Source organism: Recurvomyces mirabilis (genome assembly GCF_035927965.1).
Source record: "Recurvomyces mirabilis strain CCFEE 5264 chromosome Unknown scaffold_11, whole genome shotgun sequence".
Taxonomy (NCBI): Eukaryota; Fungi; Ascomycota; class Dothideomycetes; order Mycosphaerellales; family Teratosphaeriaceae; genus Recurvomyces; species Recurvomyces mirabilis.
The window spans coordinates 393,684-411,579 of record NW_027041945.1 but is presented as its reverse complement, the minus strand read 5'-3'; the positions used below and the strand labels follow the sequence as shown (position 1 = coordinate 411,579).

Below are 17,896 nucleotides of genomic sequence, written 5' to 3'. Positions count from 1 at the left end.
TAGCTTTGACCCCGGCGCTCAAACAATCATGCTCCCTTCACTCATCTTCGTTTCGACGTTAACGTACATTCCTTCATCTCTCTACTCCACACCCTCTTGTGCCTTAGCCTGAGCTGAACACAAGCCTTGTCCACTTCGCCATCGGGTGCAATCAACTTTTCAACTTACTCGCTTGCTCCTCCACCAAAAACCCGGCGATCCTCAACTCCAGGAGTAATAGCCCCCAGGCTCTCCTGCTACGGCGCCCGCCTAATCGTGACCTCGCTCTCCTGCACACTCCCGCTCACACTCCCAGGCCTTTCGTCCCCACCTCGTCCACCGTTTCGCTTGTATTTTATACTCCCCAGCTCAGGCAGACTAGATGCTTTCATAGCCGCCTCCTCCTGCTTCGCCCCCTGCTCCGCATCCAGACGCTCCTGTTCGCGCGTCTGCTCACTGTCCTCTTCTTCTTTCGTCATGGGATCGTCCGAAGCGGCCGCCAGCTCCACCGCATCCGAGTCGGCTTTCAATATCGGCCCTCCCGTCGGCGGTTTCTGGCTGGGCTTGGTATTGGCGGCGAAAACATCATCCTGGGCTTCCGAGAACCAGCCTCCCTTTTCCCACCGACCATTGGCGTATAAATTCTCCTTCCGCACTTTCCGCTCCACGATACCCTTCATGATCTCGCTGAGGCGTGGGAAAGAAATGGGCTTGAGGATCCAGCCGTCGAAGCCGCCGTCGATGTACGTTTGACGCTCCCTCTCGATAAGGGAGGCCGAGACGGCAATGATCGGTAATCGTCCGTTAAGCGAAGCACGTGTAGATAGTAGATGCGTAGGGTGGGATTTCTCATAAGAGCGAATCATCTTGGTAGACGTCAGACCATCCACAATGGGCATCTAGTCGATGGTCAGTACACACTCCGGAGGACAAGAATTCTTGGTGATGAGACTTACTTGCATGTCCATGAGGATGATATCGAAATACCCAGACTTCTCCCCGTACAGGCTCGAGCACTCCTCGCCATTAACAGTCAACACGACCTCATGTCCCAGCTTCTCAAGCCGCTTCTTGATGATCCTACTATTCACCGGATCGTCTTCTGCAACGAGCACACGCATATGATCAGCTGTAGCCGGTTCGTCGACCTTCTCCGGCAGAGCAGAGCGGTCGGCATAGCGGCTAGCATCCGCATTGGACGATTCCGCAGACTGTGCAGTCCCACCTGAAGACAAAACGACGCCGTCCGGTATCCTGATCGATCGAATCGGCTGGCCCTGGCCCTCGACTGCGGATGTGCCCGGTCTCGGTGCTGGCCGCTGCCGTTGGGGGCCCACCTCTCCAGAAGCAGGTCGTTGTTTCAGCGGACTTCCCGCAGCATCAACGCCAGTCGTGTGTCTCTTCTCTAATCTAGGCTTGGTAGAGCTACCACCTTTTCCCTTGTTGCCACGAGTAACGGACCTCTCCACGCCGTCATGGTGCCAGCCTTCCACCCGATGAGGCTCGGAGATGGCGTCGATGAGCCGATCCGCCTCGCTTCGATTGCTGCGATTCGACGTGTAGCTCAGGTTGCTGTTTGCGGAGTTCATCGATCCCATGCTTTTGCGGCTCAAGTTGCTCCCACCGCTATTCTTTCGCGACATGTGTCCTCTGTCCGCACTCGAGGGTCGACGAGCACTGCTGTTACGGTCGATCAGCGTCACCTCACCCTCTAGTGGTGGCGTTGCTGGAGTATCGGCGTGTGGCGTAACGGTTCCAGCACTGCTATCAGGCGCCCTTGGTGCTTTCTGTTCCCCCTCGGTGTCTGGCAGGTCGAAAGGAAATTGTATGACAAAGCGTGAGCCTTTCCCTTCCTCTGACTTCAGCCGCAGCTGTCCGTTCATGTTCCGGATGATGCGTGCCACGAGTGCAAGGCCGAGCCCGAGAGTGCGCTCTTTGTCGGCCGCGGCAGAACCGTCAGTTAGCTGCTTGGTGTCTGGCAGTACAGCCGCGAATTCTGTCTGGTTGCCCTCGCTTTGCACCTGCTCGAGCTCTCTGAAGAGGGCATCGAGCTTCTTGGCATTCATGCCCACACCAGTGTCGGAGATGCTGATCTCGACATCGACATGTCTCTCTTCTCTACTGACAAGACACATCTCCACCTTCACTCCACCTTCGGTCGTGTTCTGGATTGCATTAGCAGTGACGTTGCTGATGGCTTGTCTGACCCGTCGGCCATCGCCAATGACCTCCTTCGGCAGGCCAGGTAGATCCACGACCTCGTACGAGATGCTCTTGCGAACGGCGTCCCCCTTAAACATATCGGTCGCTTCCAGTAGCATCGGCTTCAATTCGAAAATCTCGTCTCGGGTCAAGTCGCCCCCCTCTTCCGTCTTGGTGAGATCAAGCAGGTCGTTGATAACATAGATGAGGGACTTCGACGCCGAATGTGACTTGGCGAGATTCTCCCGCGTCTCCTGATCGAGCGCGCCCTCGAGTGCGATCTCGAGGTAATTGATGATAGCATTGAGTGGTGTTCGCACCTCGTGTGCCGAGTTCGCAAGTAGCAATTTCGTAAGCTGTGAGCTCTGCAACGCCGCCTCCTTCTGCCGCCAGACTTCTATAAATTTACCGTAGACCAAGCAAAGCACGGCAGCAGTTTCTATCTCTTCCTCCGTCCAATCTCGACATTTGCCGACCACGGTCTCGGACCATGTCTTAAACGACTTCCGAGGCTCGAGATATCCCTCCGTGCCTTCCTTGATGAACTTCTCGTAAGGGTTGCCGGCCCATTTGACCTCTCTCGTCTGGCCTCTCCGGAAGAACACAATAAAGTCTTGTCCACCAGCAGAAAGTGGAACCAATAGCATGCCAGCGATAACGGTGAAGCCTGGTCCGTAGCGCAGATCAGGGAAGTCCGCCTTGATATCCTGTGAGGTCACGACGTTGGAAATGCTTCGCATCCTAAGGTACTCCAACATCGCCAGCGCCTCGTGAGACTCGTCCAGCTGGCCAAGAATCTTCGTCTCGCCGCGGATATTCAGCAGGCCGAAATCAGCATCGAAGAGCTTCAGCAGGTCTTCCGAGCTCGCGATGATGTAGCCAGAAGGATTGCTTTGAGTTGGCGCAGTGTTAATGAGTTTCCGGGCTTGCAGCCGTGATGCATATGACAGACGCTCTATGTTTCTCGATGCACTATCGCCAACCAACCGGCACATCTTACGGATCGGAAAGGAAACCCGCATGCCCTTTGCACCATATCCGTGGCACGAGACCAAACCCCAGAGCTCTTCGAAAGCATTGATAGAGATGGACATACTGCTTCGCACTGCCATGTTGGCCAAGTACTTTACGTGAATGGGTGACATGGCTCGTAGATAGCTGTACGTCAGATCGAGTGGTGTATCAAGGTCCTCTACTGTCCGGCATACCAATCGAGCCGTCTCCTGATCTCGGTCATAGAGCATACGGACCTTATTGATCTTGTACAGATCACGAGCCTGTTTCGGGATATCAGACGCCGGGAAGTTCAAGCCTTTGTACAGATCCTTGGTTGCTCGTGGGTCGACAAGCTCGGTCACGACGCGTCCACTCCACGATTGGTCGAACTGGTAGATCATAACACGGTGAAAGCCTGTCAGCTCCTTCACGACTCCGACTAATATCCGGAGGAAGCGTTCGAGATTCGGGGCAGCAGCAAGCTGTTCTTGCACTTGAGACATGATGTTGAAGACTTCCATGACGGCGGCCTCGCCCTTTCTTTTCCGAGCCGACTTGAGTACGCGCAAAGGTTTGCTGATATTCAACGTGCTCTCGGCCAACTCTTCTTGGGAAGGTTCAGAACTGAGTGTGTCCTCTGGCGGCTCGGGGGTGGCTTCATTGGGTGGTACGAGAGGGTTGACGGGATCGTCCTCTAGCTCAAATTCGCAAATTATCAGATCCGGATTCTGTTGATTAATATGCATGGCGCACCAAAACTTCTGGTTCTTCCTCTGGGGTGACCGGATAGAAATGGTGAAGACTTCCGGGCCGGTGCTGATAATATCCGCGTCCTCATCACGTATGAAGTCGACATGATCGAGCAGGTTGTCCGATTGCTCCTCCGATAGGATGTCGGTCAAGCTGTTGAGCGAGAAGAGTTGCTTAGGCGTATATCCGATCATGCGTTTGGAGTTCTCGCTGACCACTCGAACCAGCAGTCGACCTTCAGACCGTTCTTCCAGTGCTATCAAAAGCCCAAATCCTTGCACAGCGCCTGGTATGTGGATGGGTTCGTCTTCACAGCGCTGTAAGGTCTCGCCGTCTCGTCCCGTGATGATCGCATGTCCACCTTCGGTGACCACGTGCTTGAACCTCGCTGTGATTAATGGACCAATTTCGTCAAGGCTACCACTTCTGCCACTCATCCTTGAATGTGATCGTTCAGATGTCGGCCGCTCACTACAATGCGTGCCGCGCTCACTGTCAGCGTGGTTACCTTGTCCCATGAGGTCGCCCAGCGATTGCTGTTGATCCGCACCAGAATTGCCTGGCTGTGGTGTAGGTCTATCAGAAGACGCAGACTCAGTAGTTGCAGTCGACGTCGAACCTTCCCTAACTTTTCGACCCGCTTGCTGAGCGGCACGTGGCGACCGTGCTCTGCTGCGCTCGCTGTCAGATCCTTGACTTTGTGCCGCCCCACTCCCATATCTTCGATCTTGAGTCCTTTGTGAGCTGGCCGTGTTCATGGACCGGCGGCGTTGCTTGGCCACGGATCCAAAATATTCGTCACGTTGCTTGCCGTTACGATGAGTTGGGGTCGGCGTGGGATCCACAGACACTACCGACCGGATCGGGAACACTCTATCTATAGCTCCCGGGCTGAGTTGGTCTTCCAGACCACTGGTTGAAGGCGTCCTGCCGTGATCCGCGACGTTGGCGGGCGGCCGGGGTAGAGGTCCTCTGTATGCAGGTTTTGGCCGTGGCGACTTTGGCTGCTCCGCCGACTCGGATGTGATTCCTGTTGAATCGCTCGTCTCCTGCGCACACTCGTGTAGCGCGGCCGTATCTGAGTCTGAGGACATGGCCGGTTTTGCAAATATCCGAGCTCAATCTGTGGTGCGGTATGAATCAACGTCTGTGTCCCACGTGATCCCTTCCAACAGCCCCTACGCAGGGATCCTCGCTACCTCATATGATCATCGATGGCAAACGTGCATTGTGTATGCTTCTTCTGTGTCCACGTCCACGTCCACGTCCTCTGCCCTGCTCTGCTTGCTTCTCTGGACCTAAAAGTCCGCTGCACGCCACCACCTTGCCCGTTCCTGCCAGCTTGATCTGCTGCAATGCAATTCCGCACGATCACGAGCGCCGCCCAAGACTTTCGCGAGTACGGTGACTTGGTATGGATACGATAGGCGGAGTCTCAAATCCAGATTAGGCGGCGAAGGGCAATTCGGCGAGTGGACACTATGAGCAAGCAAGTTGCACGCGCAATTGCAAGGCGGCGAACGGAGTCGATCACGCTGCCTCGATACTGACGAAGGTGGCCGTATAGACGCAGAATGCCAAAAGGCCTCTACAGATGTGGATGTCTAGCAGGCAAGAGTGTTCCCGCGTACCAGAGGGGCTAACCTGATTCTTCTGTGTATGGAAGTTAATAATGTTCAGATCTGAGATCGACTCGGGATCCGTGCGAGGAGTATGATGCAAGCTATGTAAGGAGGTGCATCTCGTTTACGCTGCTACAGAGTGGCATGTGACATTGTGTGTACACGATCACGGCGCATCTCAACAAACAGCAACATTGATCCTGCCTACATATCCCATACTGCTTCGTCGGAAGCACTGCGAGTCCGAATTCCAGGAAAGCAACGAGACGAGGAAAGTCGGCAAGCCGCTGCAGCGGAGCCGCAAACGTCGATCATCGACATCATCGCCAGATCGATCGTTGACGTCGACCATATCTGGCGTAGTACCTCGAGCATGCGTGCTTGAACGAATATACTGTACATACTGTTGTGTTTGGTCAGAAGTCCACATGCTGGAAACAATTTTGCCAGTCATGAGAGAGTGCACGGGGCTGAAGACGTCCCAGCTACAGCACAGAAAAAGAGCATTTTGTGACATTGTCGCCCGTCGGAATAATGAAGGGGGTCTGCAGTTTGAACTGGGGTATGGCTCAATCGTCGATGGCTCGAGGCGGATCTTTGCCAGGCGAGTCACGCGTGTCACAACGACGGCATCGAATAATAATAATGCAAACAGACATGAGGCTAATGCAAGTGGAAAACGGAGTCACCCCCGAAGCTGTTCGATCCCATTCGTGCATGAGTTTTGGGTCTTGCGTCTTTGACAAGAGGTCAGCCTGTATTGTTATTGAAGACGCTCTGCAGTCCACACTCATCCATGTCGTCGCATAAACATCCAGTGGAAGCAGCAATCCGAGAGCCATATACAACTGTACAGTATCGCATCGCACATGCGCACTAGTGAACGTGCCCCATCAGCCATCTTGTAATTGGTGCGTCACCACCTACAGTACTATGCGGCAAAGAAGAGGCGAGAAGCACCAGTCCTCCACCACCACACAAAGCGGCTGTCCGTTCTTCACTCTGTATGCGCACCTACTGCGCACCTACTCCACTCCTGTATAACATAATACTACCGGCCAAGTATATGCACGAGCTGCATTCACGCCATCGCATAACCTCCACAGCTGTCGTTGATGGCCTCAGACACTCGGCAAAAGCTGCTAGCGAGAAGAGCAGTTGGCCCACGAAACAGCAGCAGGCCTCTTTGCGTCGCAGTACCCGACTTTGATGGTGAGGGCCGGACGCCAGATCTCAACGTACTATTCGCTTCCACCGGCTGCATTGATGCCAAGATCATCGACGACCTGCTGCCGCGCCTGGCGCGTCTGCCAGATGTCCGCCTCCGCACCATCATAGACGTGGACTTTACGGGTGCGGACCTCATACGCGCCTCGACACACTCTCTGGCCTTACAGAACACCGCTCGCAACGGACCCGTCAATACGCAGAGTGTGGAACAGGAAGCAGCCGATCTGTGCGAATGGGCTAACCTGCTTGTGCTGGGACCTATGGATGCGAATACGCTGGCCAAGATGCTGCACGGCCATACTGACAACCTACTATTGGAGATCATGCGGAGTTGGAATGTTAGCAAGAAAGTACTGCTGGTGCCGGGCATGAGCCATCTGATGTGGGAGAACCCTATGACGAAGAAGCAGATCACGAAGATCAGGCGGAAATGGAATTGGATACAAGTGCTGGAGCCGATCCTGTGGAGTTTCGAGGGTGACAAGAAGAAGCTGGATACCTGGGATGCACCTACTGAGGACCTGGTGGACGCGGTCAGGAATCAAGTTGATCTCATGAACATCGGGCAAGGACTGGACGTCTCCCCAGCATCAAGGATCATGATCACCTCCGCTCGCACGGGCGTGATGGAAACGCCAAACTGTCTACTCCCACCCGAACTCTGGACCATCATCTTCGACTTCACCGGCGACTGGGAGCTAGCGCAGACCCTGCACATCTACACCAACCTCCCCCCACCCGCAGACTGGACCTCGCACACCGCGCGCCAGGGCCCACGAAACTACATGGAAGCCCTCGAGCTCACCATCCTCCGAGGCAATCTAGCCGACGTCAAACACTTCATCGCCACGCATAGTGTGCCCCGCTGGCTCAGCAAACTCTGCATCAAACTCATCATGCGCTTCGCCATGACCCCCTTGCTTGCGCACCTCGAAGCGAACCACAAAGATCTCTTCTGGGCGACCTTCGGCCATACCTTCCTGCCCGACAAAGCGAGCAGTGTGTTTGGCCGGACGGAGATTCTCGAGTTCTGGCGCACGTCGCCGAGTTTCTTGACGAAAGAATACAACCCCGAAGCACTGGACGGAGCGTCTCGGGCCGGGTTCGTGAACGTGTTAGAATGGTGGCAGCATTCCGGCCTCCCGCTCAAATTCACCGAAGCCGCTCTCGAGCAAGCGAGCAGCCAAGGCCACGTCGAAGTCCTGGAGTGGTGGAAATCGCAATCCACGACCGTAGACGACACGACCGCCTCCGTCGTCGACTCGAGCAAGATCCGGCTGAAACCCGGCAAGAGCATCTGCTTCGCCTCCCAAAGCGGACAAACGGCCGTGGTCCGCTGGTGGCTGCACTCCGGCATCTCCTTCCCGCACGAAGACACCGTGGCCAAACTCGCCTCCACGCACGGCCACGTGGAAGTCCTGCAGCTCTGGCACGAACACAAGGGGAGTAAAGTCATCTTCGACAATCAGGTTTTGGTCGGGGCGACCAAGATGGGAAGTGTGGATGTGTTGGAGTGGTGGAAGAAGAGTGGGTTGAAGGTGGAATACAAGACTTGTGATGTTGAGGAGGCGTTGGAGGATGGGCATGAGGGGGAGCGGGGTTTGGCGGTCCGTAGGTGGTGGGCGCGGAATGGGTTGAATCTTGGGGTGGGGACTAGTGAGTGGATGAAGACGAAGTTTCTTAACTCTTAGACTGTTTTTTGGGGGTATGAGATTGTGATGCGTTTGAGCAGGGCGTTTGGGGATTTTTGGCCTGGGAATGGTTGGTTGCCTCCTTGGATGATATTGGGATTGGCATGGCGCTGGCATTGTGTTACGGTCACGATTTTAGGTGATAATCGCAATAAAACCATAGAGTCTCCTACGTCGTCGCTTCTCCGTGGTTTTCGGGAACGTCCTGTCGTATCTCGCCCCGCCACAATTATTGTGCAGCGGGTCAAAGTCCTCTACTACACTACTTTTGGGCTGCTTTTTGGGGCGGCGAGTGCTGGACCTGGATGCATTGGTGATCTAGATTGGTGGTTGCTGGAGTCTGCCGCTGTGGGCTTCCGCCTTGCGTGAGGTTAGTGATGGGCCGGTGGTAGGGTTGGTGAGGGAGAGGCGTACAATCCATGATCGTCTGGGGGTGAGCGGTAGCGAGAGGAGTTATGCGGAAGGAAACGAGGAAACGTGGAAGGTTGTGCCATTGTACATAACAGAGATTCGAACAGTTGGAAACATATTTGCTCGCGGAACGCTGCTGTTTCCGTTTTGACGAGGACGTTAACAGTCAGGTCCAAGATTTCCAACCCACCCACGCTATGCAAAGAACGACAATTCGAAGCCCTGTCCCGCTTTTATCATCATCATTCCACTGTACAACCCCCCCCCCCCCCCTCAACAAAAAAAACCCCCCCTCACGTCCCAAAAACAAAGATAATCTACAACAGCGTCCACCCAACCACCACCCCGGCCAAAGCCGCCACACCCGAAACTCCAACTCTTCCGGCCCCGCTCGACGAAACCTTGACCTCCGTCAATTTCATCTTGGGCACGTACGGCCCGGGCGCCGTAGCATTAACCACGCCATCCCAACAATACTTCTGAAAACAAAAATTACACACCTCCGGCACCGGGGTCCCCGTCCTCTCCAAACTCCTCGACAAAATCGCACAACCCACACAAGCCCCCCACTGACTATCCAACGTCCCATTCCCCTGCGTTGCGCCGTTGTAGCCGTTGAGTACGATGGCGTTGCGTTCCGTGTCGTTGAATTGCAGGTCGAAGGTCGAGACGTTGGAGTTGTAGACGTAAGGGGCGTTGGGGAGGTAGACGATGATGGGACTCGGACCCGTTTGATTGGCAGCGTCGCAGCCGAAGAAGGTGGGGCGGTTGTTCAGGCCGCGGTTCATGAAGGTGTCGATGCCCGGGATCGAGGGGAAGGAGGTCCCGTTTTCCAGGGTGGCGTTGAGACTGCGTTGGTAGGTTGCCACCAAGGAAGCGCCATCCGGCCAGCCGGTCGCGGAGGTCGGGCCCGGGTAGGTGGTATTGGTGTCGGCGCTGGAATCGATGGCGAAGATGACGTCGAGGTGGCGGTAGGGTTGGATTAAGGGGTGCAGGGGGATATTCTGGTTGTCCTCGCCGCCGTCTACCAAGGTGAGTTGTTCGGACACGGCGTAAGGGTTCGTGGCGTTGTGCCAGCCGTAGAAGGGGTTGGGGTAATCTGCTATATCGTCGTCGGCTTTGCCGATGCGGCCGAGCACGGCTTCGATGCCGTCTTGCAGGGCGGTGTTGAAGAGGCCGGTCGTGTTGGTGCCGTTGATTGTTGTCAGGCCGGCGTTGAAGAGGGTGCTGGAGGTGCCCATGACGAAGCCGACGTTGTCGAAGCCCGTGACGCATTGGGCGGTTGTGGGGGAGCCGGCGGTGAAGTTGGTGCCGACGTATTGCATCGGGATGAAGCCGTAGACGGTGGGATCCCAGGAGCCGAATTCGAAGGGGTTGAAGTCGAAGATGGTGGTGTTGGTTGATACGAGGGTTTCGCCGGGTTTCCTGCCGTCCGCGACGATGATGGGGAATGGTGCGGTGCCGCTTGTGAACCAGTCCTGGTTGGCGAGAGAGGACCAGGTGAAGGCTGGTCCGCCATCGGTGGCGTTGACGAGCTGGTAGGAGAGTGCACGTCCCCAGTAGTCGGTGATGGTTGTGTCGAAGTTGGCGTCGGCTTTGTTGCTTACGGCGTTCTGTAGCTCGGAATAATAGCCTATACTATCGAGTAGCTGGACGCCGCCAGTCGCTGGACCCTCGAAGATGGAGTTGCCGAGTTGCCACAACGAGCCTGAGTCAGAAGCTGGCGTGTTGGTGGCGAGGATCTGATCGATTGAGGTGAAGTTGTTTGTGTATAGAGATCCCACCAGCCAGCTGCCGCCAGATAGTCCGGAAATATAGGTGGCAGACTGCAGCAAACCTCCTAATTGGCCAGCACTCGTCGCATTGCTCGTCCGGCTGTCGAATGCCTCTAAAACACCAGCACCATTCAACATCGCCCGGTATCCACCACCCGAAGCCGCGATACCAATATTCGGCAGGGCACTCGCATTATTGCTATGACTGTTGATGTACGCCGTCGTGTCCAGACCAGTAATGTTCATGCGACTCAGTAAATCCTTCATCGGGTCGAGTGTCGCATTCCTCCGTTTCGGTAGCCATGATGTCTCCTCTGTTGATAGTCCATTGGCACTCCTCACCGTCGGCTTGTTCGAAGGACAGTCGTTGACCTGCGGTACGTAGCCATTAGGTGCGTTGGCTGGTAAGGCGCGTGCGATGATGCTTTTGGCGAGACTGCTGGCGAGTTGGGGATCGTATGGGGTGACTACTCGAGCTGCACACATATATATTAGCTAAGCTCAGCATATTTGATGGATCTGCAAGACTTACCATCCACAGCTGCAACCAACCCCGTTGCCGCCATGGCGGTATTGTAAGTATTCAACCTCATATTGCTGCCTGGGGAAACGAATATGTGTGTGTGCGAGATAGATATCAGAGGTGCCCGAGAGACACAGGAGATGTTACATGGCCATACAGGCACCTATATGACCTACATGTGTAAGCACCAAAAGACAGAGCCACCTACCAAGACTCCGCTAGCATCCGAGAGAAGCACAGTAAACAGAGAGGCGGCAAGGGAAGAAGAGGCTCTGGTGACGTTTTTTGCATAAACCTTGATCTTGCGCGTCGCGTTCAATCTTGACTATGCGCCGCGGAGGATGTTCGAGTTGCCACCGTTGACGTCGAAGCATGCGGATAATAATAATGAGGGGTGAGGAGAGAAGTTCCTTGCCTTCAATGTGATAGCCATACCCTGTACCAACATGCGGATAAGCATTACTGCGAAGAAGCACGCAACACTACTGTATACAGTACATACTACTGCATACTGTATAAATCAGGTACGATCACATTGATCGACATCGACGCGGCTGCCGCTGAGCCGTGATGGTGGCGGGCGTCCGGGCCGAGACGAGTCACGTGGCTGCCATCCCATCACGTGCACAGTAGCACTGCTTCGTAATCAGCTTAGCGTTTGCCACGGCTCCACCTTCTTTGCGTCGCAATCTCCTCCACGACACATACTTTGACACATCTCTATTCCATCACATCACCAATCTCAGTGACTGTACTTGTGTCGCGCAACATCCACAAGACACACAGGCTCCAATCGGGTTGGACATCACATCACATATTGCGCACTCCCACATCTCCCAAAGGCAACGGACTAAAATATTTCCCTCCGAGCCATTGTGTGCGAGCGGGATTGCTGGTGTCTGCAACGCGGAAAGCAGCCACCACCACCACCACCACCACCACCACTACCTTAGTACGTCCTGAGGGACACGAAGCGGTAGCGGCGAGCGGCGAGCGGCGAGCGGCGCGCTGTCGGAGACGGTGGCGGAGACGAAGTGTGGGGGGGTTATTGATTGTTAGACTCTGCAAACGTGTTCAAACAGGACGCGTTGTGTGAGCCTCGTCGTATAGCCATAGATCAGTGTGACATCTTGACCGTATATCGTGTCTCGCACCCATCTTAGCACCATCACTGCCACACCCGCGTTGCAGGCAGCAGAGGGCGGAAGCTCGAGCACCACCCGAATCATGTCAGGTAAGCTGATTCCATATATATATCCACAACCCGTCGCCTTCTGTTCCACGTCCCCACCATACACGTGGGAGTGCGGCAGACGTGCGTGTGTGTACTCGGACTCGGACGACATGTGCTAACATACATCACAGAAGAGCCGCGGCGATCGGTGCGTGCGACCAAGGGCCAGCACACCAAAGCCTCCACCTCACCCGCACCCGCACCACGACCCCAGCAGAAACGCCTCAAAGGCGGCGCCAAGTCCAAGGGCAAGAAGAAGCAAGAGCAGGCACCCGACGATGACGACGGCGAGGATGGCGGCGAGGAGGAGGGCGAGGACGACGGCGAAATCCGCTGTATCTGCCGCGACGACAACCCAGAGGACAAGCGGGCATTTATCGGCTGCGAAGCTTGCATGGCCTGGCAGCACAATGTCTGCATGGGGATGCCAGAGGATGAAGACGAAGTCCCGGAGCATTACTTTTGTGAGGAGTGTCGGCCTGTAGAGCATGCCGAGACGCTTGAGGCTTTGGACAGGGGGGAGAAGATATGGGAGACGCGGACGAAGGAGTGGAAGGCGTGGAAGAAGATGAGCGCGAATCGGAGGAAGAGTAAGGGGAAGGGCAATGAGAATGGTCGGCCGCCGTGGCTTAGGAAGGAGGGTGTTGTTCCGCAAGCCGAGGAGGCGAATGGGAGTGCGGAGCAGAGCGCTGCTGAGGAGGGTGGAAACAAGAGGAAGCGTGAGAGTGTGAAGGTGGAGCAGGAGACCGCTGCTCGGTCTGAGCCTTCAACCCCGGTGACTCGCCCAGACAAGCGTCGCAAATCATCTCAGGCTCCGAGTAAAATTGCTCTGGACCCGGACACTGCAGTCATCGAAATCGACGACTTGCCCACGGACCGTAAGAGGATCGCGCAGGCGCTCAGCAAGACCATCTACGAGGACGTCCAAGACCGCGCCAAATCCGGCTTCCGCATCCCAGACGGCCACACGCCGAAATCATTAAGCGAGCGACTTGCCGGCCTGATCGAGTACGAAATGTTCCAAGTCTACGAAGGCACACAAAAGAAAGAGTACGCGCAGCAATTCCGCAGCCTCAACGCCAACCTCAAGCGGAACAAGATGCTGATCGAGCGCCTCCTCGACGGCTCACTTCGGGCTAGCGATCTGGCCACGATGGAGAGCAAAGATATGGCGTCCGAGGAGCTGCAGCGTGAGATGAAACTCATGAAGGAGGAGTCTGATCGGCAGGCTGTGCTGGTCGAGGCCGATGGGCCGCGGTATAGACAGGATCATAAGGGGATCGAGAGGATCGAGGATGATCGGCTGAAGGAGAGTGAGTTGAGTGTTAGTGCGCAACCGGTGCGTGAACGCGCTAGTGTGGATGAAGGTGGGGCGGGGAGTCCGACGGCTGGTGCGAATGTTGATAGGGCGGGCTCGCCTACTCAGGGAGATTTCAGAAGACCTGCTCCTACTACTGCTGCTGCTGTTCCCGCTGGGCTAAGCGCTGATAGGAGAACTTCCAGCCAGCAGCAATTCGACATGAACAACATCTGGCAGAAGACGGCGGGGACCGGTCAATCGCCCACGACCGGCAGCGCGAGTGCAAGACCAATGCAAATGCCCCCCCGTCGCCGCAGCTCCATCCAAGCCAACCCCCCGCAACAACCCGACACCGGCGCCAAAGAAGACGCCGACATCGACCGCCTCCTCCAAGACGACGACGACGATGACGAGGAAGACTCATCCTACGAACCCCAACCCAACCCATCCGACTCCTCCATCGTCTGGCGCGGCACCCTCGCCCACGCCGGCGAAGGCCACCCCACCGTCTCCGCCCGCTGGATCGCAGGTCGCGACATGACCCCCACATCCCCCTGGTCCGCCCTTCTCCCCCCTACCCTCACGATCGACGGCCGCCTCGCCGTAGCCAAAGCGGAGGAATACCTCTGCGGTCTGCAATGGAGTCAGAACTCGGACGTTTCGGTCCTGGCGCTGACGCCTTATGGGGAGGGGGATCTGGAGGGGTTTGGGAGGGTGTGGGAGTATTTTTACGGGAGGGGTCGGTATGCCGTTGTGGGACGGGAGGGGTTGGGGGGGTGGGTCAGGGATTTGTATGTTGTGCCTGTTGAGAAGGGGGGGAAATTGCCGGAGCATGTGGGGTTGTTGGAGTTTTGTTCGTTGAGGGTGCCGGTGGAGGAGAGGTTGTTGTTGGCTTGTTTTGTTGTGGTGAGGGGGGCGGGGACTCCTGTTGCTGGTGGTGGTGGTGGGGTTGCGGGGGTGCAGGTTGATGGGGCGGGGGGTGAGGTTTCGGGACAGCAGGGTCTGGGTGGCGCGAATGGGAATGGCAATGGCAATGGCAATGGCAATGGCAATGGCAATGGCAATGGCAATGGGCAGCAGCAGTATCTGCCGCAGCATATGAGGGCTGGGATGCCGGGACCAGCTGGCTCGCCGCTAAATCAGGGCGCCCCTACTTTCTCCCCTAGCGCTCATCAGCAGCAGCAGCATCAGCAACCACTAGCCGGCTACGGCGTCCCCCGCCAACCCTCCAACGCCTCAGCCCCAGCAGCCTCAGCAGCATTCCCGCCGAACCCCTACGACCAAGCCGCCCAACCACAACATCATCCCCACCCCAACCCAATGATCGCAGAGATCTTAGGTCCGCGCCAATGGGATCCCACGGCCCAGCAGATTTTGGCCGCGCAGCCGGGGATCGATGAGGATAAGTTGAGGAATTTGAGGATTGTGCTTGAGGAGGATGTTGGGGTGCGCACGGATTTGGAGGCGTTGGGGAGGAAGTTGGGGGCGGGGGGTTAAGGGGTGCTTGAGACGGGGGGAATGTGGGTGCGGAGGGAGGGGGAGTGGTTGGAGGGAGGGGGAGGTTGGGGAGAAGATTGGGGTGGGGGAGGGAATAGGGCCAGGGTGGTTTGTTTGATGAGGAGGTGGAGGGAGAGCACGCGGTTGTATCGGCCGGGGACGTGGAGAGGATTGATTGGGCTTATGTTCATGTGGAGAAAGTCGGAAGATGTGAGAGTGGAGAAAGGAGGTTGGAGGCCGGGTGAGGAAGGGGGGCTCAAGGTTTGAGGACAAGGTCTATCCATGAATGAGTGAGCGGTGCGGGCCGGGCTGCGAAGTGTGATTGTGCTTTGAGAGCTTGCATGGCTTTGCGTGTAGGCGGAGCAAGGGTGGGAGGCAACATGTATCGATTGTGTTTGCGCATGGACTGTACATTTCTTTTGATTGTGGTGGTACACCTCGTCTGGGTCTGGCTGTTCTCAGCACGCTTTTCCGCATAAGTAGTCGGGCACGTTACTTTAGCACGGCACAAGGAAGTGCGCAGAGCTTTTCTCCATTCATCGTTGCCATCTGCAATTACTCTCCGCTATCGTCTATCCTCCCAGCTCCGGAGCACTGACGGATGGATTCGATGAGGGCGTGATAGTAACGGTGAACTCGTCCCCAATATCACCCAAGTTTGAATTCCAAATCTCATACCACTTTGCCAGCATCAGGGCCGCTGGGACCACCCTTTCCCAGCTTATACCTTTGCGTTTCGGCTCCCACCACCAGTCCTCCCCATCCCGTTTGACCGTGAAGATTATGTGCGCCAATGGTATTATCGTCGAAGCGAGGAGGACGGGTATATGCCACATCGCCTTGTAGTAGTCCTGTTGCCGGACATTGTAGACACCGGAGACTAGGAATTGTAGGATGGTGATGGTGTAGCTGGCTGTGCGGAGCTTTTGGAGATTGAGATTCAGGGTCTGGTTGTGTTTGCGCCAGAGTGGAAGAGAACAGAGGGGACAGGTGGAGTTGTTCTGATTGTGGAGGAGACCTAGACAGATCGTGCATGCGAAGTGCTGGCATGGTAGGCAGGCGAGGAGAGTGTCGGAATTGTCTTCCCAGCACATGATGCAGCGGTCTGCTTCTATCTCGGTGTCGTCTTGCGGTCGTGTAGCGGGCGGCGTGGTCATGATATTAAGCATGAACGCCTCGTGAGCTGGTAAGTCCTTGCTGTTGGAAGGCGTCGGCAGCATGATCCACGTCAAGACACCCAACGCTGCGTTCGAGGCAAGCAAGACCGGTAGGACCTGGTCTGTCCACAGGAGTCGAAGACATAAGCCGTAGATGACAAGGTCTTGGATGCGGTGCCGTTCTTTCCTCGTGACACGCCGCGCTAGGATCGCACCCAGGAACACTAAAGTGATTGCCGTGATATAAGGCGTCAAGGTCTGAAGAGTCCGACTCTGTGCATCTAGTACTAGTCCCGCGGCCAAGTATTCCATGTCCGTCACGCCGAGGAAAGGATTTTTATTCGTGACTTCTGGTCCTTGAGGGTGGATGCGAATGTACTCCAAGCCGGCGGTAATGTTGAACGGTCGTTTCGGATCCATTGTCAAGGTCGCTGTGGAGCCGGAGTATATGGCCTGTAGGTCTAGCGAACGAGAAGAACGGGGTCCATTCATTAGACGGTACAGTATACTGTCGTCTGGTCCTAAAGGAGCTCGGCGGGACTATAGAACACAATCTATTCGGCATTCGATAACGCTGCTTACAAAAGTTCATCATACGTCTCCTACGCTTGACTAAGCTACTACCGCTCCTCCTGCGACCTCCTTCGAGCGTCTCGGAGGCCTTCTTCGTATATACGTTCCTCTGTCCCTCGAAGGAGCTCGGCGGAACTAAGGAAAAAAAGATATGCGATATGATAAAACCACCGCCCACACAAATTGAGATATGTCCTACCTGGGATTTTGATCATATAACGAATACGCCTCCTGCGACATCCTTTGAGGAGCTCCGAGCACTTGGAGATACAATTTCTTACGTGCCCTTTAGTAGGGGCTCGGCGGACTTGTAGAACTCGCTCTACGTCGGCACCGCCTCTAATACTAATCCAACCCCCTAAACATAAAGACAACCTCGGAGGAAGAACATAATCCCCGGCGAGGTCCAGCGAGAGGCCGTAGATAACTCTAGGTCTATCGTTCTACACAGTGCTTGAGAGGAGCTCAACGGGTCAATCGGATTTGATATGTGTGGTTGCAAGACACACTACCAAGCCAAAACCCCAAATGTCGATTGTTCGATAACACCGCAACCACACCTCTAACAACGTTCCCTAAGCACCTCTGTGCTCTTGGGGATGTGATATCTTTCGCCCCTGTCGAAGAAGCTCAGCGGGTGGGTTGATGCTAATATATGAGGTTGCTAGGTGCTGTACAACACCATGCCTAATAATCAATATCGTGATCTTTCCTGTAGCACCTCAACCACGCCTTTTTAGAGGCTTTTCGACTACTTCTAATCTCTTTCAATGTTTTCAGTCTTCTCTCCTACGGAGGACGTCATAGGGTCACTAGAAGGTAATTAACTGGGCTTCCAAGTTCTACACCCATCTGTACACTTTCACGCCAGAAAGCTGATCGAACAAGGTATAGCCTGCCTCCGACGTTCTCTAATATAACGTAGAGAGCTCTGTATAGTCTTTGATCCGACCCGC

At 55.6% G+C, this 17,896-nt stretch overlaps 5 protein-coding genes across 5 annotated transcripts; 2 read left to right on the top strand and 3 right to left on the bottom strand.

Moving 5' to 3' along the window:
- Positions 1–236: 236 nt before the first annotated feature.
- LTS14_004861 (uncharacterized protein) lies at positions 237–5,021 on the bottom strand (the record flags this gene model as incomplete). The annotated part of the gene is made up of 2 exons (XM_064837561.1): positions 237–878; positions 936–5,021. The coding sequence occupies 2 exons, from the start codon at positions 5,019–5,021 to the stop codon at positions 237–239; spliced, it is 4,728 nt and encodes a 1,575-aa protein (XP_064694884.1).
- A 1,643-nt stretch (positions 5,022–6,664) lies between these two features.
- LTS14_004860 (uncharacterized protein) lies at positions 6,665–8,470 on the top strand (the record flags this gene model as incomplete). The annotated part of the gene is made up of 1 exon (XM_064837560.1): positions 6,665–8,470. The coding sequence occupies one exon, from the start codon at positions 6,665–6,667 to the stop codon at positions 8,468–8,470; it is 1,806 nt and encodes a 601-aa protein (XP_064694883.1).
- A 728-nt stretch (positions 8,471–9,198) lies between these two features.
- On the bottom strand, positions 9,199–11,222 carry PLB1 (Lysophospholipase 1; the record flags this gene model as incomplete). The annotated part of the gene is made up of 2 exons (XM_064837559.1): positions 9,199–11,132; positions 11,189–11,222. The coding sequence occupies 2 exons, from the start codon at positions 11,220–11,222 to the stop codon at positions 9,199–9,201; spliced, it is 1,968 nt and encodes a 655-aa protein (XP_064694882.1).
- Positions 11,223–12,406: 1,184 nt separating this feature from the next.
- On the top strand, positions 12,407–15,210 carry KRS1_1 (lysyl-tRNA synthetase; the record flags this gene model as incomplete). Its single annotated transcript, XM_064837558.1, has 2 exons — positions 12,407–12,413; positions 12,545–15,210. 2 exons carry the CDS (start codon positions 12,407–12,409, stop codon positions 15,208–15,210), a joined length of 2,673 nt encoding a protein of 890 aa, XP_064694881.1.
- A 572-nt stretch (positions 15,211–15,782) lies between these two features.
- LTS14_004857 (uncharacterized protein) lies at positions 15,783–16,787 on the bottom strand (the record flags this gene model as incomplete). The annotated part of the gene is made up of 1 exon (XM_064837557.1): positions 15,783–16,787. The coding sequence occupies one exon, from the start codon at positions 16,785–16,787 to the stop codon at positions 15,783–15,785; it is 1,005 nt and encodes a 334-aa protein (XP_064694880.1).
- Between the last annotated feature and the right edge of the window lie 1,109 nt (positions 16,788–17,896).